Raw genomic sequence first — 23,212 nt, 5'->3', positions numbered from 1 at the left:
AATCTCTCACTATTGTGCGAATAAACCTATATTTGCTCTTGGAATCTATTGGAGAACATATTCTTCAACTACAATGTTAAGTTTGTACGGAAACCTCTCCGCGCGAGTTCAACTCGCACTTGGCCGGTTTTTTGGTTTTATTACTTATCTGCAAATTCACAGGTGTGATGCACTTCTATGTCATCATATCATACAATAATTATAATAGTTATACTTGTTTGTAGGTTGCAGTCGTCAGCTTGGTTCGTGGCCACCATACTATCGCGCCGTAACTGATTTCCTATGTGTAACAATCGCGAAAACCTAATAACAAATTATATAGTTTTCACTTCTCGTGCTCTTAAAGCTCGAATTTATGCTGGGTGTAGGCTGCATAAAATAGGATTTTATGTAGTGTATAAAAGAAAAAACCATGACATTATATATAATATCATGGGTCTTATCGCTATTTTTTTTGTTAGGTATCTTGGGTGAAAGTCCCCATTGTTTACCTACCACCCTATGGCACTGCCAGAAGGTGATAGTAGCTTTTTAAATTTTGTATTGAATCATTAATTAACTAGTTAATTAACGTCTCGGTGTTTTGCGATAAGACATTTTGGTGAATACGACGAAGTGAAATGCCGGTGTAATATGTTAATCGATATTAAAGTTAAATCAGTGGATGGTGCAATAAAATAAATAAAAAATAAACGACTATTTATCTTGCATACATGCACATTATATGCGCACAGATGTATTTTTGTTTTGGTCTCGTCTCCAGTAGGTACTTCAGGGCCAATCTAATGGTTGCTCCACTCACTGGGTATCAGGTAAATATAATATGTACAACTAAGAGGTATAAATCAACAGTATAAAAAAAGGCAATTGTATGTAATTATAAAAACTAAGACAATAATAAAATAAAAAAGCTAATAATATTAAAAATAAAAAAAATATAAAAATAAAATAATAAAAAGAATAATCATTTTAACAAATTTGTTAAAATTATATATACTTATTCAATGTGAATGCAAATCTATTCGCTAAATTTAATAATAAAATCTATATTAAAATTTTTTTTCAGTAGGGGATTCCCGAGTGACATTAAGGCGTGTCATTTGTCCGCGTGACAAAAACCGCCCAGATTTGTGTTTTTGTCACGCGTGTCTGTTACGGTCATGGTTGAAATGTCACAAATGTGGAGTCACGCTAGTGCTCTTTCTATACATTTGACCGCGTCGGATAGAGTTGTCATTATCATACTAATACAGAGCACTGACATTGAACAAAGTATTCAATATAATACTCTACTATTATTGCTGTTTTGTACTAACGACGCACCGCATCCATGGTCGAGTATAGTGGCGAATCGCCGCCGGGTTACTGTAATGTATCCTCGCTACGTTGGGCCACATAGTTTATGAACGTGATTGTTTTTAATCTGAGGATCCCATCGGTTTGAAAATATATCGAATAAATTTTGACTATACTTCTACGGTTTTTAGCGAGTGTGGGATATTCTGCTCAGCTATGCTTACTCCGCTGAAGGGATTTACTAGAGTCTACTATCAGGACAGAGTGTTTCAACTGCACTATTTTCCTTTAATTGCTTCTGATACTCTTGATTCTTCAATTGGTACTGAGATACTGTAAGAAAAGGGCGTGCCTTTGCGTACTCAAAGCTTCGTAAGGAATACGTTTGATTTCTCCTCGTCTGTTCCGTTTGTATAATGATCTTCGCGTAATCTGAGGAGATTTTCTGCTGAAATTTCTTTTCATGCGGTACATTCATTACATGGTAGGGTTCATCTGTTAATATTACAGGCAGCTTTTGTTTTTCAATTATATCATCCTTGTCATCGACGCGGATAGGCGAAGTAAACGTTAGTAAATTCTTTGGTTGCAATTCGGATAGTGGTCTGTAAGAAAGAAGTCGTAGTCGTGGAAGCTTATAAAGACTATTTCACAAATTTTATCCTCATTCCAATCTCAGATTGCATTGTACATTCGTATTACAACTCCACGAGGCCCCTTGTCGTTAAATGTAGGTATACCGTGTCTGTATTTCTACCATGACCTACGAATTACAGTGTCAAAGTTTCTGACCGCGAGAAGCTAAGGGAAAAAAGTATATTACGTCAAATTTTAGTTCTACTTGTTTCGCTATGGGCGTACAATTCGCTAAACCAATACTTTACGTTGGCGCTATAGCAACTTTTGTGCCTCAGGCACAGTTATCGCTAGCGACCTCGTAAAATGTTTGTATACAAATATTGTTTCTTCTTGTGTCTGCTAGGGGCGCTGTATAATAATTAGCCCATCGAGTATCCAGAAATAGAGACGAAAAATCCCTGGCAACTAATCAGGCAAATGGGCCTTAAATCACTTTTAAATATCAACTCTCGTTTGCACTGAAATCTAAATTTGAAAGCTGAAATAGTACAGCGCCAACAACTGACCTGTGTGTACGTCTCCGTATATTCCAAAAATATTCTGTATTTATTGTAAACAAACAAACGGTATCACATTTCATCGGTAATTAATTTAATTACCGATGAAAAATTAATATTTTTAATTATGTAATTTTTCAATTTCCATCCATTATAGCAAAAGTTTAAGTTTAACTGGTCGATTTTACGTTAACTATTGAAGACACCCGTCAATTGTTTCGAATTCGGGCTGGCCAATTGAAGCGCAGTTGTCACCGTAATGATATGGCGAAATAGTTTTGAAATAAATTAAATGAAATTTCTTTTCTATTTCTGGTTATATACCTACTCGATAAATTTGCCATACAAAATTGTGAAGTAATTTACGCGATCGCTAGCTACAACTGTCACAGTAAACTCGTGGTAGCGGCACTGTACAACTCTGCACCTTTACCTGTTTTTTTTTTGTTCACGTCGATAGTTGTTACCAAACGTTTTCGTCTTGTGTCCGCAGGGGCGTTGTACTATTTGCCATACAATATTTTGAAATACATTAAAAAGTCGCAACTGATAATTGTTACCATAAGCCTATGGTAGAGTTAATTGTAAAAGTAGGTATTGGAAATCTTACTAGTAGAATGATCATGCGCTATACGTGTGTGGAGTCGAGTCAGCTTGTGTATAATTTAACATTTTATGTGAAAAGTAGTATTTGTAATATTATAATTCGCGAAAACGCAAATTAATTTTAGTTACGCGAATCGCTCTGTTTTCTTTCTTATCAGTAACAATCGCATTAGGCAGCACTTTAAAAACAATAATTAAAACATGTCGCTAATTTAATGCTCCCAACTTCATTTTCATCTTAAATTATATTTAGATCTGTCATTATAGAGTACGACGACCAGCTATACCGATTTGTTTTGCCTTTTCTTTACATATTTTTGTGCGCTCTCATTTAGAGACTCAGACTAAGACTATTTTAGAGCATCGAAAACATACATACGAATACTACAACAATAATAATAATATCAATTATATAAATATAGGTGACAGCATATTAGTAGGAGCAGTAGGATATTTTTCCTTTTGGTTCTATCGGTAGGAGTAATTAGTGCTCGTGCTCCTACTAGTTGCAGTGGGAGCACCTAGTAGAAGCATGAGGTCTTATTGTTCTTGTTTTTTTAAATTATTAGGTTCATCAACAGTTGTTATATCAAATACAAGTTCAATCTAAGTAGGTAAGAGTGAAACGCCTGTTGCACTGACGGGTAGTTTGATAATATTTAAGGGCTATAAAAGGATACAAGGGATATTAAAAAATACAAATAGAAAAACAAATAATAGATTACATTATGATAATTTGGTGTTTTGTAGAAAAGGCGTAAGCGACATTTCGTAGATTTTCCGGGGAACATGTTTTAGGTTATAACTACTGTTTTATGTAACCAAAACCTTTAACCTTTAACCAAAATATTTATGCCCCGTTTTAAAATTTTACTTTACTTTTAATTAAATATAAGTTGCTTGAGTTAAATTTTATTAAATTTTAAAACAGTGTGTCGGGGAGCGTGGGGGAAAGGGAGCATACTAAGGAAAATTGACAATAAAAGTCATAATTTATGCAATTTACATTTTTATTAGTTATGAACGTACGCTTCACTTATCTGGGTACTAGATAATCACAGAAAAAATATGAAACTAAAATAAAATATTTGGTTAAAAAAGAAAAAACTAAAACATGTCATTCGCTCTCATTACCCCACAGTTCGGGAAATGGAAGCCGGTAAGAATCCCGTATGTCAAATGGGAGCCATTATATATAATCAGTCTGAAAAAAAAATTAAAGTAATAAAATATATAAGTTAAAAAGTAATGGAAATAAACAAGAAAGTGTTACAGGAATCTCCAGTGAATATTGCAATGAGATAAGGAGAGCCAAATAGCTCTCATTACCCGCGTAACATCGATTGAAAAAGGAATAAAACAGTAAAACCATTTCTATTTTTATTGTGATTTCAAGCATAACTTCTAAAATTTAATAGATATGGTGATATAGATAGTGTAAATATAATGTCGTATCTATGTATTTTAATGCTTACTTGGATGATGGAATTTTATTAAAATGGAAATTTAGTAAATTTTATAAGCGCGTAGCGAATAACACACAACCATCTCATACGACTAAACAGGGGCGCCCACGGGACTCGAACCTTGTCGAACGTTAACGAAAACTTTCCCAATACGAGTATTGGGAAAGTCCAGTTTAACACCGCTCTCATTACCCGCGGGCTCCCTATATATTTTAAAACAGTCGTTAAATCCTACAGACGAGAAAACCAAACCTTTCTCGTCTTGTGTTAAAACCTAAAACATGCTCCCCAGAAAAATTTGCAAAATGTCGTTTACGCCCTTTCTACAAAACACCAACGATGTTTACTTGCTAAGAATTGCTATGCGAAGACTGGTTAGCGAGTTCGGGAACATATCCACTGTGGCACTATGCTCACCTCAGATTATGTTTTGCAATCTGAGATGTTCACAATGTAATGGTTGCATTCACACAACATACCACCACATTGTCATCACAGAACAATAAATACAGTGGAAGTGGTTAATTAGCGTCAGACGAGTGCTAACTGCATAGGGCGCACTATAAGTTTCCGGAACTGACCACTTACGTAAACAATATTTAAAAAGTAATTACAACATTTGAAAATGGAACTCATTGGCTAATATAATACAGTTTGTTTCATCTGACTGTCACTTGTTTTTACACTGTGGCGTCATTTTAGAAATTGATTGTCTACATCACCATAGATTTAATTCGGAAATTTTTCGTAGCATGATTTTCTACGACTTTCAAGTGTAATTTAACAGCTCAGTGGAGCTTCGCTCGGCTTCAAACTGCTTTCGGCGATGAAGCGCCATGCAAGACGACTATTTATAGCTGGTTTGTAGAATTCAAACGCGCTCGTGTGAATCTCAGTGACGAATTTCGTGATGGTCTCCAGTCCACTGCTGGGAACAACAAAAACAGCGATGCTGTGGTGCCCTATGATCAAAACAGATAGGCATGTGACATACCTTGAGAATCGGGCATCTTTAGGCATAAAAGCATGAGTGAAGTGCAATCAATACTACTGTGAAAAAGCTATGCTCTCGGTGTATCCCATACAATTTGACTGAGGCTCAAAAAAATAGATCGCGTCACTTGGTGCAATGCCATGTTTACCAGATTCAACGAAGGGGCGTCAAAGTTGGTGTAGGACATAGTAATTGGTGACGAAACATAGATTTATAGTTACGATCCCAAAACAAAGCAGCAATCGAGCGTATGGGTCTTTCGAGATGAACCGCAACCAACCAAAGCGGCGCGCGTGGAAAGTGCCTTTAATTAAGCGGATGATTGCTTCTTTTTTAAATAAAACTGGACACGTGGCTACTGTTGCTTTGGAGAATCGTTGTACCGTGAATAGTGATTGGTACCATTTGTTTGCCGGAAATTATACAAACTCCGTACAAATAACCGTAAACGCGGTATCATCTTGCACCACGATAATGCCAGTTCTCACAAGGCCAGACAGACAAATGATTTTTCGAAGGTGAACAACGTTGACCTTAAGAGCCATCCCGCGTACAGTCCCGACCTGGCACCTTGTGACTTTTTTATTTATTTCCAAAAATTAAGAACCAGTTACGCTGTCAACGATTTTCATCACCTGAAGAGGCTGTCGAATAGTAAGAAAAATATGTTTCAGAGATTGTCACGGAGAAGTGGCATACCTAAATGTTTTCAAAATTGGTTCCTATGTATGAAAAAGTGCATTAACGCTAACGGAGAATATTTTGAGAAACAATAAATTCATTTCTGATCACTTATAGTATTTTTTTCTTAGTAATTCCGGAAACTTATAGTGCGCCCCAAGTATTTGTCTCGAAAGACCTATCCGAGTTCATTCCGCCATTTTTGCTTAGTATGGTATGGTTGCGTCATTCTTTCGTGCAAAATTCTCTAAAATCCTAGAAAAATGCCTTATTGTGCTGTTTTGGAGTGCAAAAATGATAGCTGCACCAAAAAATATTACATGGTGGTATTACATATCATAGGAAAGTCTTATTTAAATAAATTTTCTGTTTATCGAAATATTTTTTGCTATAAGAAACTAAAGTAAAGCTTTAAACCCCTGCAATATGGTCGCTTCTTTTTTGGAGAACTAAATTAATAACTCCAATTCGTCGTCGTTCAGCAATTAACCGCTAGATGACAGCACGTTGATTGAAATTTCGATATGAACATCAAAACGTAACTTGCAATAATAGGTATTAATGGTATTGAACCTTCAACGATGTGCTAACAGAGTAAAGTTTAAATTACATTCACAATCCAGAATTTATTATTTTTAAATTTGAAACTACGACCAAACAATATCAAGATTTTGTAGTGTTTCAAATTCAGAATGTGCGAGTTTTGGCGACATAGTAATCAGTAATTTTCAGGAAAGTTTTTTGTACTCAATTTTGGTGACAAGTTTTATTATTTAATTACTCGAATATATCATCGTGAAATTTTAAAAATATATCAGGTTACCACACTAATATTATATAACACGAATATTAAATAATACTTCAATGATCATATTCAAAACATTTAAATAAAAAGAAATTGTCACATAAAAATTACTCTAGATCGAGTCTTAGGGCACTTCCATTGTGATTGTCACCTTGAGTCAAAAAAATAAAATTATACTTGAAATCTTTCAACATCGGCCGCGTGCTGTCGAGATCTATGGGCGATTCATACAGGCGAGCAAGCATAGACGTCTTTCGATGGGACTTCGTTAAATTTTTAAGCTCTTCGACGTACCGAGGACACCTTGCTCGGGAATCATGCGTGAATTGAAAGTTTTTGAATTTACGGTAGTGCAAGAATTAATTTAAGGAGGATAAATCCTAGCGAAAAAAATGTAATGTCGCTGGTTCGTGACAAAGACCCGTTTATTAACCGACTTCAAAAAAAGGAGCAGGTTCTCAATTCCACTGTATGTTTTTTTGTATGTATGTTACGCGACAACTCCGGTATTTGTGAACCGATTTTCATGATTCTTTTTTTGTTGGAAAGAGGGTACCCCCATAGCGATCCCATTTAATTTTGAAGAAAATCATCGACCTCTAAATGTGGTGGCTGTTCACGCATGAAGATTCATTTTTATAAATAGCGCCTAAATTTTATTATAAGGAGCAATTATTTTAATGGTTGATTTTGCTGTTCTCCAATTCAAGGCGTTTCTCTCTCAATATACTTAACCGATTTTTATCATCTCCTGTGTCAAGTCCCGTATAGCGGCGAACTAGGGGATGAATCTGGGTTTGCCCACTTTCCGGTAACCGATTTCAATAAAATTTGGCAAATACATATCATTCCACGTACTTTTGAGGTCGGTTTTTTTAGAACTCTGTACTGAGATTATGGATATGAAGATGCTGCTTACACGCCAGTCGTCAGCAACTTCAGCTATCATCCATCTGTCATCCGTCCGAAACAATTACTGTCAAATAATACTCGACCAAATCAGAAGACTATGTCAGTACGAAGCTTCATTTGCAACATGCGTCTTTTAATTTGACACTTCTTCATCATCAACCACAGCCTGATTTCACCCACTGCATGGTACGGGCCTCCCTAAGTTTGTGCCATCCGAGTGTTACTTATTAAATCCAGACTACACAAGTTTAGTTACTATACTTTTTTAATGATTGATCGTTAAACATTTATAGCTAAACAATTTTTTTAACCATTAAACATTTCGTATCATAAACGTGTGTTTTATTTGTAGAACAAGAATAATAGGCGTCCCGCTCAGCGGGGAAAAAATAAGTGTAGCTTTAATAATACACCTTAGAAAGCACACATTTAGACTGGGTACAGTGCTAACGCGTGCCGACACGACTCCAACTCTAAATATTAATTATTACTAACTCTTCGTTTGATAATTCCGATTTCATTGGCGTTCGTTTCTCGTCATTTGGCATTTTATTGGAAATCAATACACTTTCTTTAATGTTTTCATTCTTGGCATCGTCATCGTCCTCTTCGAAATCTTCCAAGTGAAGTTTGTGAATCATATCCTTTGTTACGAAACCTATTGGCAAACAAATAGAATTATGCAGCAAATAATACTGTGTCAACGTTTTTGAGTCGCACTACTAATGGTACCTGTTTGCCGCCTCTTAATTTTATGTTCATGTGACAGCTCTTCCTCCTCATTCCCGGGAGGCTTTATATGCAACACCTTCCTATAAAAATACGTTTTATATGTTTTAATGCTGCCTGTGATGTCTACCTTAATTTCTTTTTTTGCAAAAGCGAACAGGGCAAAAATGCTGTAGGTTACTACTATTTTCAATTTACACAAAATAGATTTCTTTTTTTGTTTTTTTCGTAATTTACTACCTATAAAATATCGAAACGTTGTACAAAAGGCGGAAAATATGTCTTTCAAAGACATTGTTGAGTATTTTTATTTAGATTTTTATTTTTATTTATTTTTTTGCTGAAAACGGCTTCGATTCTCTATTACTGTACTTTATAATGCTCAAAATATCACGCGATCTAGTTTGACATGAAAATTATATATTTTTTAATTTCTATGAAATTGCTTTTTTAGTTTGTATGATATTCCTTAGAGGTTTTCAAATCTTTATCGCTGGCCGTTCCATCTCCTTCTTGAGGGGAGAAGAGCGTTCTAATTGGCACGATAGCATTGCTGGCGATTATGTCAGCTCTATGTAATAGCAACTTATGCACATACGTTTTCTGCTATTTTGCAGGCATAGGGGAAGTTTGGGCAAGACGGGTCCATTAATGATAATCAATTAATATTCACGTAAATGAAAAGAAATTTAATTAACGAATTAAACATAATCGAACACAAGCTCTTTGGTTATTATAATTATTACAAATAACAAAACAAATAATCAAGAGTTCTGAGCAACATCACTTTAAGAAAAATTGAAAAAAACCCGATTTGCCCGTAGGGGGTTGGTAAAACGGGTATGCTATGCGGGCAAAAAGGGTACAGCATGATATGAATTACATCCTAATTAGGGTTTCTGATTCCTAGACATATGTAAGATCGTTCAACGATATATTTTAATTTCTCGAGTTTTGATAATTTTCGTGCCTACCTGATTTCTAGAGTTTCTCGAGTTGTTCGAGAATTGTTTAAAACCATAATAAAATCAGTTTAATGAACTGTAAATAAAATCACAATTACATGAACTTTTCTAAATGGTTTCGGACTGGGTGTTTTGGATAGTGCCCCGAGAATTCCGTGACTCTTGGACCCGGGTTCGATTCCAGCTACGAGCAATTTGGAAAATGATTTTTTTCCAAATTAGTTCTGTTCTGGGTACTCTGTTGTAACACGACCACCAAAGTTCACGTTACGCAGTCAGACGTGTCGCCGTCGCTCAGCTGCTGTCTGCCTTTCAAACAAATATACCATTTTATTGAGAAGCTGTATTGAGAGTGCCCGTGGTGATACAAACTATCGATAACAAGATGCGCCAAGCGTCTCTTTTGGTAAAAGAAACTTCTACTTTATCTAGTAGGGAATGTGTATACCAAAAAGCTCTCTAAGTTTATTTTTAATAAATTAAACACCATCTGTAATAAATATATTAAATTAAAGCCATGTATGCGTACAAAATAACAAGTGAGGAAAAAATGGCACTACCCGTTTTGCCTTGCACCTGCCAATCTCAAATTATTAATACAAAGACCGAACACTCACAAAAAATTCCTTCGATCCGGCCGGATTCGAATCGACATCTTCTAGCATACCGTGCGAGACGCTATACCACCCAAGCCACAGAACAAACGAAGGAATTTCACATAAAAATAATTGATTAACAATTCAATAAAAAATTAAATAAAAAAATTATTAACGGTATTCAATATTTTGTTAGTATTAAATCTTATCAGATAGCATACAATCCCAACTGTAACATGGTATGCATTAATGTACAGTAAACGTTACGTGCGCTGTGTTTTTATGATATAAATCATAAAAACACAGCGCACTCTCTTGAATTTATTTTATTTTTTAGCGTAGAAACTAAATACAGGCTCCTGTGTACTCGACTAACTCTTACTGCTCCCCGTGGCGTACTAATTTGCTTGCGGAGGTAGTGCGTTAGCGATATTCGTAATAAGGGGTTCTGATTTCTGTTTTAATACAGAGTATATTGAAATACCCTTTTTGCCCAACCTTCCCCTAATCTTTAAATTTGGCAACATCGTTTGCCCCCAGACGTTATCGTTTCTAGAAGACGACGTGAACACAGCACATAATCCTCCAATCGTAATCAATTTCAGTAATTGACATAGTTCTATTCGGATATTTACAAGAACCTTGCTGCGTTCCTGTAGCGATAGTTTTGAGAACCAAAGCCCAGTAAAACAAAGATTCTTCAAAATAAAAATCCTTATGTTGTAGACCAATTTTAAGTCCACGATTTACGTTTTCATTTTAATGAAATTAATTAATTGTTTAGTTTTCAATTTAATTAAAGTCGACGAATAAGACGACATTAATAAATTACAAAAACGCACCTATGATACGCCTCAATATTTGCTTTCTTTAAAAAGGCTGATGGTTTCGTAACCACTTCGCGTCCATGCAATTCTTCGTTTTGAACCATTGCTTCGAATTCAGTCATCTCTTCGATTCCTGCATACTGCGCACTACGTCTTCCCGGCTGACTCCTAGACCAAAAATATTTATTTATTTATTTATATACCGTGTGCCTTCTGTTTTCCGTCGTTTCGCAGCTTTAATGTCGTCTTCATGGTCGTAATAAGTTAATACGTGTATCAGCGGCTCTTTATCGAACATGCTTTTCTTTTTCTTCGGTGTTACGACATCTGATGAATCACTAAAAAAAAAATTGCCGATATTTTTTAACGTTCCTATTCATTATTTCGGTTTGCTCGTAACATAAAGTGGACTTTATTAAACAATATTTTTAAAACGATACCGCGATTTGTAGTGATCATCTTCATCTCTAAACGATGCCTTTTTTTTCTTATCAATGCCTTCTTTGACCGTAGCACCCTTTTTCGTCTCCGTTTTCGCCACTTCTATTAAAACAGGTTCTTTTGTAACTTTTTTGTGTGATTCCAACATTTCTTCTAGTTCTAGTTCCTGATCTGATTGTTTCTGCTCGTCATCGTCATTTACATCAATGCCTTTTGACTTGATGAATTCAGACAAGTCATATGGATGAATGAAGCCTGTTGGTCGTCTTTTGATTTCATAATGTGGCAGTATGTCATGAAGGGTTATGGGTATTATGACTTTTCTAAAAAAATAATAAAAAGGAAAAAAAGAAACTTCATTGAAAGCAACACCACATATTTACATTTTTTATATATACAAATAAACGTAATTGTTTAAACACGTAACCCTAATACCCTATCCAGTTTTTATGTGACTATATATACAAATATATCATTTTATGGCCTATTAAGTAAGATACTTACTTCCGTGCACGTTCTTCTATGTCAGCGGCGACAAATCTATATATAAAAAAAGAAATACATTTTTTTGATACTAGGTCATTAATTTTTTGGCGTTAACAGCGTAAGGTTACTGCAAACCAGCGGACGGGAAGGCAGAAGACAATAAAATCAATGTATATAATACAATACAATACAAAAATTCTTTATTGTACACCAAAAAAGGAAACAAATACAATACAAGTAAATTAAAAATAAGCGGTGGTAAAATGGGCGGTCTTATGGCTTTCAGCGATTTCTGCCAGACAACCTTTGGATGGAAGTAATTATATACCTAATACATAGGAAAAAGACGGCGGCGTATAAAGAATTACTAATCAACAGATAAAAATCGATAAATAAATGCAAATATACATATATTTATAAATAAATAATAAAACCAATACATATATATATGAATATCGTAAACTACTATATATTCTTACACCTATAAATATAAAATTTCTAAAACATAATTTCAAAACATAAAAATACCTAAGCAGTTCAAGTCACATTAAAGTTAGGTAGTGTACTTTTACCATATTTTTGAATATATTCAATGATTTCGCTTGTTGAATAAACAAAGGTAAAGCGTTCCACAAACGAATAGCCTGAACAGTAAAGGACTTGTCGTAATACTGGGAGATATGCAATGGCATCTTAAGTTGGAGAGTTGAAGATGCGCGCAGAAGTCGGGGGTTGGAATGATGGCCGAATTCAAATCGCTCCTTAAGATAAGGTGGTGTGTGAGGAACGAATAAGATGCCATAAAGAAGATTAAGAATATGAGCATTCCGGCGAATGCAAATGGGTAACCACTTCAGCTCCTTCCGATAAATGGAAACATGATCAAATTTTCTCAGACCATAAATGAAACGGATGCAAAAGTTTTGTAGACGTTCGTGCTTGTTGAGCATAATCAAGAATTAGAAGAAGAAGTGTTTGGACAAGCGCAATTTTCGTGGCAATAGGTAAGAAATTACGTAACTATCTGAGAGATGCGGCAGACGCAAACAATTTGCGGCTGGTCTCAACTAATTGAGGTGCCCAAGATAGCTGCCTATCAATGAGTATACCCAGATTTTTTCATTGTCACTAATTTTAATGTAGGTGTCGTCTATAATAACCTGCGGCAAGCGAAACCAATCTATCTTGGATACCATTCTAGAGCTGCCAAAAACAATCATTTGCGTTTTCGTTGCGTTTAGTTCAAGACCATATTGTTTACTCCACGTCAAAATATGACGGAGATCATTATTGATTTCGTCAATAGCTTCGAGCAGGTTTTTAAGTTGCCGGTGAGTGTAAATTTGTAAATCATCTGCATACAGGTGGTATGATGAGGTAAGACTGCGGTAAATTGAATTAATGACGATCGAGAAGAGAAGAGGAGACAAAACGCCGCCCTGTGGAACGCCAGCTCTGATGTCACACCTAGAAGGGAACCTCTCACATGGCCGACACCCATGCAGGTAACTATGAAACCAAGAGATTACCGTTGGAGTTATGTAAAGAGTGCGTAAAAGTGCAATCAAAATGTCAAAATCAACGTTGTTGAAAGCATTGCTGAAATCAAGCAATGACATTAGTGAGTTGCTGTTGCGACATACTATACCTAATGTCATCAGTGATCCTAACAAGAGCAGTCATAGTGCTGTGTCCTGGTCGGAAGCCGGATAGAAAGGGATTGAGAAGGTTGTTACATATGAGAAAAGGAGTAATTTGGTTACCACCCTATGGAGGATGGTCGGCAGTTGGAAGCGTGGAAAGATAATTTAAGGTACATGTTTTAGTCGGCCCGTCGAAGTTAACCTAATTAGAGAAATGATGATTAAGAGCATCAAGGTTTAAATTTTTCGGGAAACTATCTTGACGTGGCTTAACCAACTTCTAGATCTAGCTTTATCCGTGAACTTTTTATTCATAGCAGTCCTAACATTCTTTTTTTTGTTTCATTTTAGCTGGCCGTACTGGTGCATGTATATATTATGCTATTCCAATTGTAAACAAGTAGGTACAATATTGCAACACTCCAAGACTCCAAGACCGACATCGGAGCATCGTTGCGCATTTATCTCTGCATCTCATAGCATTGAAATGTATACCTTATTTCAATTGTTACCTACGGCATAAAGTATAAATTTTTTAGAATAGAATAGAATAGAATAGAATCGTTTATTTCATGTTATCAATGTCACAATATTGCAATTGGAAATACAATGTCAAGGGATAACTATGATCGTCAGTAATAAAATAATAATAATAATAATGAATATAAAATAAAGTAGTATAACTACTGCTTGTCGAATAAAATAAAATTAAAATTGTTTCAAAAGAAACTCATCGACACTGTACAATTCAATATCCAATAAAAGGTTTTTTAGTCGGGTACAAAACGTTTTATCGTTTCTAACACTTTTCAGGTCTGTGGGTAGATGTTCGTAGAATCGGGGACATATTACCCGCGGATTTCTAGTTGCAAGTTCGGTACGGTGGGCAACGGATTTCAGTGTTCCCGCGTTTCGTAACGCTCGACCTCCGCCCGTACGTCGCTCATAAGTAGCCAAGTTTTGACGCGCATAAACTATTATATGTATCATAAATATATTGTGAGTACATGGTCATTATATTGTATTTCTTAAAAAGGTTTCTGCAGGTCTGACCCTTTTTTATGCCTACTATTGTTCTTAGTGCAGGTTTTTGAAGAATAAATACCCTAATCGACTCAGTTCAATTACCCCACAATGTGATGCCATAAGACATCAACGAATGAAAATATGCAAAATACGTCTGCATCAATACCACATTGGAAACAAGAGGACGCAGTTTCCTCAATGCGTATGCAGCACTTCCAAGTTTTTGACATAGAGTTTGTATATGTGACTTCCAGTTCAAATTTGAGTCTAGCGTTAAACCCAAGAATTTACAGGTGTTACATAATGGAACAATGGAGGTGATAATTGGCCTTGTTATAGAATTTCTTCCTGAGAACAACATAAGGTTTGACTTCGATTCGTTAAGAATATATATCCTATATATATATATATATAAGAATAATAAGTCCATTCGCAGAGAACCACTCACACAGCTGCTCATACGTGCAGGCTAATTTTTCTTCCAACTCGTTGTAGGTTTTAGCACACACTATAACGGTTGTATCGTCCGCAAATAGAACCACAAGACCCCCTGATATAAAGTATGGCAGATCATTGATGAATGCTATGAATAGTGTATTACCTAGGGCGGATCCCTGCGGGATGCCAATGGTGACGTCACCAGCCGCTGACCTAGTTGTTGTACCGTTTGTACTGACCTGAACCGTTTGCCGTCTGTTTGATAAGAAAGACTTGGCGACTCCGTTGACGCCATGCACAGCTAACATTTAAATTAATAAATCATTTTCAATTACATCGAACGCCTTTGTTAGGTCACAAAAAATGCCTGCAGTTTTATACTTATCATCTATACTGGTAATAATAGAATCTACTATATTTTGTGCTGCAACTACGGTGGATTTACCTTTCCTATAAGCATATTGTCTATCTGATAACAAATCGTTCATTTCGAAATGATGCATAATACTTGTTGATATAATAGATTCTATTATTTTTGATAAATTCGGAACTATGGTTATCGGTCTGTGGCTTTCAACATGGGTCACGTCCCCCTTCCCCTTAAATACTGAACATACACGAGTACTTTTCAAAATATCAGGATATATACCTTCTGTAAACATTTCATTTATTAAAATAACGAGTATGTCTCCAATCACTGGCCACACCGACATTAATATATTTATAGATATATCGTATATGTCCAGCGTTTTTGACGTATGCCACATACCTCTCACTACCCCCTCCAACGAGTCACGAGTGACAGTTGGAAGGCTGTATTGAGGAACATCGCATTCACCCATTCACATTGATTTTTCTTTATTATTGTGTAGATGTAATTTTGAAGTAATTGTAAGAAAATAATCATTGAAGTAGTCAGGTATCATGTCTACAGGCACAATGTCTCCCTTGTGAGTCAGTCGAACGTTTTGTTGGTGATTCCTAGTTGAAACCTCATCGTTCACAATCTGCCACATTACCTTACTCGAGTTTTTAGTAGACATCATCTTATTATCATTAAATACACGACGATCACGCAAACTCATAGATTTTATTAAATTTGAATGATGTTGGAGACATTTATTTAAAATATTATCGTGTGGAAACTGGTGTTTAAAATATAATATCAAGTTACGGGACGAATAAGTCGTGCGCCTGATGGTAAGCTAGACGCCTGTCTATAACAGTTGCCACTCAGAACTTCAAATCGCAAAGATCTGAGGCGCACTGCCACTGCGCCCGTCATCCTGAGACATAAGTTGACAAGTCCATGTGCCTGTAATTTCACTAGCACCCTTACCCTTCAAAACTAGAAAATAGTAATGTTGACATTACTGCTTGGCGGCAGAAATACGTAAGGCAGTACTTCCCTGGTCGAACTCTTTCACAAGGAGCTCTACTGCTATTATATAATATACATATAAATATAATATGTATAAGTGTATAATATACATTGCTGAATTTAATGTCCTCTGCCTTGTCGTCTTCCGGTTTGCGCTGGCCCGACGAAATTTTTTTATCTGGAAAAGCCCTATCGCCATGTTTCTTTTTCAAGCTACAGGAAAAAATATTTATTGAATTTTAGGGTACTTACTGAGCTTTAGGTTTATGCTACAATTAAATTTTTTTTACATATATTTATTACATGGAATCCTTTTACCATATAATATAATGTACCTTATAAGGCTTAGGTACATAATATCCTACGACGTTTCACGAAGTAACATTTTCAATGTTACTTTATCAAACATTTTACAGACCTTAGTCTCCTCAAAATTTCATCTGTCAACTGCATATTCCTGAAAAAAAAAAAATTTTTAAATTCAATTCAAATCCGAAAGGAGTACCTATCAAAATGGCCACTGTAAAGATATAACGATTACCCGCGAAAAAAATTAGAAAATTAAAAAATTTAAATCTAAGATCCAGTAGTATTGCTTATTATACATATTAGTCGCCTTAGCCTGCTCCAAAGAACGAAACTTTATTTTACTTATTTTTAATGTCACCAAACTAAAATTGTTAGATAAGTAATTATGTACTTACATTATAATTACGCTAAACACAATGTATATTCAAATGCGATAATTTGGTAGTTATTAACCGTTTCAATATTCAAATACAAAATTAAACAAAATATGAAAAAAATGGAGTTTGAAAAAATCTGTACGAAGTACCTTAGAACATTCGTTAAGTAATTTTGGAATTGTTTAGATTAGTTCGAAAATTATGTTAAAAATAATAGAATACGCTTACTTCATCTTCAATGATGAAACGAAATCATCCGCTCTAAATGCGATACCCTTGATTGTATCACCAGCAAAACTGACTTTCTCTGAATAGGCCCTGAAATGTATTCTTTGTTTCAAAGAAAGACAGTAATATAATTAACGCCGTTTTTTTAAATACTTTTCTTCTGAGATAGTTTTCATAAAATAAATGTTCTTTCCACCAATTTGAGAGCTTTGTATAAACTCAATCATTTCTTTCAGACCATTCCGAAATAAATCTTTGAAAGCTCTCTTCAGTAATGATGCCAACGAGGAACTTACCCAAGGTATGCCTTTATTTCCCTTTCGTCGTCGGAGTTCAAACTTACTGTAAAACCAAAAATATGACCTAACTCAGTAATTACATAATATTTCTATCTTATACCGAAATTGGCCTCAACAGTACCAAAAATAAAAAGTTGCAAATTTGACTACCCAGTTAATCTCCGAGGAAAAATACTTACATTCTTCTTCTTCATCACAAACAGACAATGACTGTTTATAAATGTTCAACACATCAGACGACAGCGACCGAATTCTCCGATCATTCATATTTTTATTTGCCAAAATCGGGTCCACCATGTCACTTTCCAAGCAGTAGTCACCTTTTAAAAGTCTGTAAACGAAATGCATCGTTACTAATTGTGTTATGAGTGTTTGCATATTTTTAGCAATTTTAATAACCCAAATAACCTGCTTAGGAGCCAAATGGAGTTAGAATTCCTTTTAACACCAAAATCGGATATTAATCCCAGTTTCGGAATACTACCACATACGTTTTACGACGTTCTATTTCAAACTCTAAGGTTGATATTTTCGCATGTTATTGATCCAAGAAGAAACAAAAGAAAAATGATGTTATGGTTAAATATTCACTATACTTACTTTTTTAGGTCATAGCTTGAATTAACGTCTCCTGCATATGGCACATCTGTCAAGGGGATGTAATAGGGTGCCTTCTTTACGACTATACTTGAAGCTACCGTTTCTTTCGTAAGTGAATATTCTTCTGACACGTAATCATAATCTTCTACATCAAAATCCTCGTTTTCACTTTGAGAAGCTGACATCTCACGCGCCTTAGATGTTCTGTGAGATCTACGAGCTTCTGTTCCCCCTAATTGCTTTTCTATATCAGACTTGTCATGTAGGAACCTGAATGGATATAAGTAACGTGATTACGTAATTAATTGGGACATTGTATATCAACCGATACGTATACGCTTTAATATGCTGTCTGCAGTGGTGGATTTGCCCTAAGGTTCAGTAGACCCAGGCCTAGGGCGGCCAGATTTTACGGGCGGCTAATGCGGGCGGATGATAACAAGGAATAATTCAAAGTATATAAATATTGTAAAGACTCACGCACATACTCGTTCTGTGAGACACTATCACCCTATTGCAGTTCCCTTAGCGAAGTCTAACTATCTATCAAACTATATATATATATATATATATATATATATATATATATATAGCTTGGATAGTGTATTGAGCAGTCATGACCTGGAAGTTGATCTATTCAATTGTAATGTTAATGCGCTAAAGCGTAAACTCACGGACATACTATTTAGCTAAGTTTATTAAATAATTTGCGATTAGCGCAGGTATTGGATTGTTACATTTATGTAAGTGCATGTTGTTATTAAATGCTGTATATTGTTCGTTTGTTTAACGCTCGTGTATGATTTGTCTGAAGCGATAGGTGGAAACTTGTAATTGGCTTTACATTTATGTTCCTGTTTTTATGAAATGTAGGAAGCTGTTGGTTTTCCATGAATGAATAAATAAATAAATAAATCTATAATGTAATGGATAATCACTACATCACTACATATTGTTACTACCGCGTCTGTCTGTCTGCCTGATCGCGATAAACTCAAAAACTACTGAACGGATTTTCATGCCACCAATAGAGAGAGTGATTCATGAGCAAGATTTAAGTGTATGATTTATTGAGATTTTGTGTAAGTTTGCTGAAATATAAATGTTGAAGATGTCCAAAAAAATCATGCCGGATACCCATCCGGCATCCGGCACGGGAAGCACGCAGACGCACCCTGCTTTACTGGCGTGCTTCCCGTAAACTAACGGAGATATATCAAATCAATGTTCTAGAAAATTATAGGTCTTAAAAGACTTACATAAAAGTTGGCAATAAAGTAAATGCATTATGTAGTTATGTTAGTAATTATGTAGTCTACCAGTATATGATGAGTGCTGAAAAAGGGGCGGCTGGTACTGACTAGGTACATGGCCTGAGGCCTAGGGCGGCCAAAACTGCAAATCCACCACTGGCTATCAGGTACCAAAGAATTGTAGGAAATAGTCATATGAAGTGATTAGTTACCTTTCAGTTGCCCGAATATCTTTATCCACAACTTCCACGCGTTCGTCTTCTCCAGTATGCGATCCCATGCTTGTTACGCGTTTGAAATCCAATGTTAGGAACATGCGATCCAAAACTATCTGTGAGAATATAGAACTGTACAATATTATTTACACTACTGGGTCCAATTATAGTGACGTTTCGATCGAATGCCCTTAACACCTAAGCCATCAGCGTTATCCGAGGCACTGGTGCCACTAACATTGCTGCGCTACACCTAAGAAGTTATGTCTTTACCAGTCAAATCATTTCAAATCATTTTATTGTAGAAAAACGTAAATGACAAGCTCTTACCTCCATTAGAGTGTTTCCCAAAGAAACCAAATCTTCAATGTGATTATTTATGTACTCTAAAGTACCGCGATTGATCGCTATGTCTTGACACTCCATAGATAGGAGGCCTGCTTGTGCAATAGATATACTTTTTGTTGGTGCCTCATACCAAGTATCTACGTTTTCGATTTGCTGAAGAGTTTTTTCGCCATCGATTAGTTGACCGAAAGCAACATATCTTGAATTCATCCATGTTGCCGATTGTAGTAGAACGAAGAACTGTGTTGAACAATCTACGTGTCTTAGAAACAAAACAAGAATTCTCAGAATTTCATGAAGTTGGTCACATCTCTTATTTCCGCATTGCTAAGGTAGGATAAACAAGAATGAATGAAATGGCAGTAGGCTCGCCATATCTGACGAAGAACCGGCAACCGACGTGGGAAATGAGTCCTTGAGTCGAAACCACGGCACGGCAAAAGTAGTGTTTTCCAGTTAGATGTAATGACGATCTGCGAAAAGCTGCTGACAGCAGATGGATGCGATAAACTAAGGACTGGGTGAAATGGCGCACATTAGGAGAGGCTCATGTCCAGTAGTGGACTGCAGTAATCTGATGTTGATGATGATAAAGAAGAAATGACTAATTTGTTATGAACATTTGGAAAAATGAATATGTATTTAATTTAATTACCTGCCATCATTGGCCATCGCAAGAACACCACGTCTATCGAGAGGAACCGCAAAGTTTTCACAATTCATGTCAGAGCTCTTTAAGGCAAAACCACCACATTGTATCCAGCCGTCTTTCACTATACGATGAACTGGCGTACCGACATAACCACCAATTTTAATTTGACATAGACGCATGAAATTTTCGCAAGTAATTGGAACGATGTCATTGTACATCTGCAAAATTCATCAATACCTGTTTTTATCACACCACTAAAAATATTGTAAAAAGATTTTCTTTTATAATAGTGATCGAAGAAAATTTGCTGCATCCTTACCATAAAAACCATAGACCCAATTTCCTTATCGTCGATGGAAAAGTTGAGATATACAAATGCTCTCTGTAACACAAACTTAGTATTACTACAATATCTATACAATTTTGTTAGCATTATCATCATAAATTAAGTCGCAATTACGTCGATCTTCAGTATCTATTCGTTGTCAGAAACAAAGTAAGTACACATAGGAAATGAAACCATTTTTCCCGATCTAAATCGCGCATATTTGCTTTTTCAAACAAATCAACGTTTCCTGCCCGTTACAGGTCCTTCTACAATCACCTGTGGCCATGGGACCTGTATAGAACCCAAAAAAGTTTCATTTCCTAAAAGTAAATAGATATTCAAGAAAATGTAACCCATACTGAATTAACAAAGACGACTTTTTCATAAGGGAAGTATTTAGAATTATTTTATGTATATATCATAATATATATATATATATATATATATATATACTTACACCACTTGATCTTACGAATTCAACGAATGAATCTATAGCTTCTTTAGGGTAATCAACATTAACGTGGTACAAGTATTTCTTTTCGACGAGTTCTTTTAACTCATATTCTCCTCCAACAAACTGATTATTCTGCACCACTCTAACTTTACTTGAGACACAGTATGAAAGACCGCCATATTTGAGTTGAAATTCGTTTGCAAAGTGTGGCCATTCTGCACTTGATACACCTGGAGACAAGGCTGGCTTTAAAGTGGCGCCTATGACCCGTTGGGAATTGGAATTATACTTTGTTCATATGCTGTACCTGTGCGATTAATACTTTTTCAGACGCATATTTTGATTTTCTTTTGGAGTCTTGTAACGTGTTAAATTACTGTACATACAGTTCGTGAATCAGTCGTTACTTTGTCTTTACCCACATACGTTCCTTATATTATTTATAGTTCTTTAAACTAGTTTTCATTAAAAAAAATAGTGATGCCGTTGGAAGGTTATATCAATGGTATTTTGAATCCTACATTCGCATCATATGGGTGACTGGTAGCCCCGGTTTTGCAAAAAATCGAAGAATTTTTTCTTTTATTTACATCAATAAAATAAATGTAAGGACAACGGCACATCAGACTACACATTTTTGTTCGAAATTCGCCTCCGGTGCAACGTAACAAGATACGTCAATGTGAAGCTTGATGTGCTGTCGTGTGTACATAGGTATTAAAACAAATTCTAAAATGTGTGAAATATAAAAAGTATGTTAAGACAACCTTGAATTACAGGGGCGTCGAAGACCTTGCTTCTATACTTATACAGTCCTTCAACCAATTTCTTGCAAACGATGAATTCCCTGGTACATCTATCACCAACCACTAAGAACTTAGTTTTATTTTGTCTTACGTCTTCTTCATCAATATCTTTTTTTGCCTTAGGTTTGGAATAAACAGAATTGTTTATCGAATTACGAGAGTATTTAATTCGATTTGAATGTTTACCCTTAATTGTTTTTTCCCAAGGATGTTGTACCAATGGTTTTTCCTTGGTGTCCATACGTTGATTTAAATTAGTCGATATCATTAAAAAATTTAAGTACTTGATGATATTTATGAGTTCAAGACTAAAAACGGCTCGTCGCTATTATACAATGAAGTGGGATCCTACAATTATATTGTTATTTGAAATTATTACTTTCCTATGCTCGGTGACCTGAGATTACTTTAGTAAATACGTCAAGAAACTGTCACATATTTCTAAATTAGTTAAATATGACAAGAATGCTTTGTTTATAGATAACAACATTTAAAATAGGAATAGAGAAATAAAATAACACTATTAGGTCGCTTCAAATCTTAGACTATGGAAACTAAAGGACATGTTACGTTGACATATATAAATCAGACGTTATATGTATATGATGCATTTCGACGTCGAAAACATAAACATATTATTGTCTTTGTTTAACTATTACGTGCCGTCTTAAGCCAAAAGAGATAGCATTACTTTGGTCTGTGTCAAACACGGGAATCGAAAATTCGTAACGTCATTTTAAATGCCAACCGTGGCCATTTCAAGTACATGAGGTACATGATACCGTTGTCAAAGGGAAGTACATCAAATGTCAAAACAAATGTTTTTCCAAATGTATTATTGAATTATTCACATGTATTATAATTAAATTGGACAAAAATATTGACAGTGAGAATAATTAGGTATTAATAAAAATG

At 35.4% G+C, this 23,212-nt stretch overlaps 1 protein-coding gene across 1 annotated transcript; it reads right to left on the bottom strand.

The window, feature by feature from the left end:
* Positions 1-1,159: 1,159 nt before the first annotated feature.
* LOC113235723 lies at positions 1,160-22,641 on the bottom strand. The gene is made up of 16 exons (XM_026471593.1): positions 22,259-22,641; positions 21,495-21,721; positions 21,029-21,091; positions 20,713-20,927; positions 20,040-20,319; positions 19,707-19,825; positions 18,242-18,511; positions 17,821-17,972; positions 17,639-17,684; positions 17,343-17,432; positions 16,847-16,885; positions 11,959-11,994; positions 11,029-11,181; positions 8,629-8,708; positions 8,392-8,554; positions 1,160-1,901 (listed from the first exon to the last, which is right to left on the bottom strand). The coding sequence occupies exons 1-16, from the start codon at positions 22,563-22,565 to the stop codon at positions 1,538-1,540; spliced, it is 2,604 nt and encodes an 867-aa protein (XP_026327378.1). The 5' UTR covers positions 22,566-22,641; the 3' UTR covers positions 1,160-1,537.
* Positions 22,642-23,212: the final 571 nt, after the last annotated feature.

The sequence above is a fragment of the Hyposmocoma kahamanoa genome, unplaced genomic scaffold, assembly GCF_003589595.1.
Source record: "Hyposmocoma kahamanoa isolate Upper Pololo Valley unplaced genomic scaffold, ASM358959v1 88, whole genome shotgun sequence".
Lineage (NCBI taxonomy): Eukaryota > Metazoa > Arthropoda > Insecta > Lepidoptera > Cosmopterigidae > Hyposmocoma > Hyposmocoma kahamanoa.
The sequence above is the reverse complement of the archived record's forward strand: the minus strand, read 5'-3'. Positions and strand labels throughout refer to the sequence as shown.

Excerpts from the sequence above, each read along its gene's own strand:
- LOC113235723 (XM_026471593.1), bottom strand. The coding sequence starts at position 22,565 with ATGATATCGACTAATTTAAATCAACGTATGGACACCAAGGAAAAACCA. Across the intron at positions 18,512-19,706 it reads GATATTCGGGCAACTGAAAG|GTTCCTACATGACAAGTCTG; the intron begins GTAACTAATCAC and ends ATATCCATTCAG. Across the intron at positions 17,973-18,241 it reads TCAAGCTATGACCTAAAAAA|ACTTTTAAAAGGTGACTACT; the intron begins GTAAGTATAGTG and ends TTTCGTTTACAG.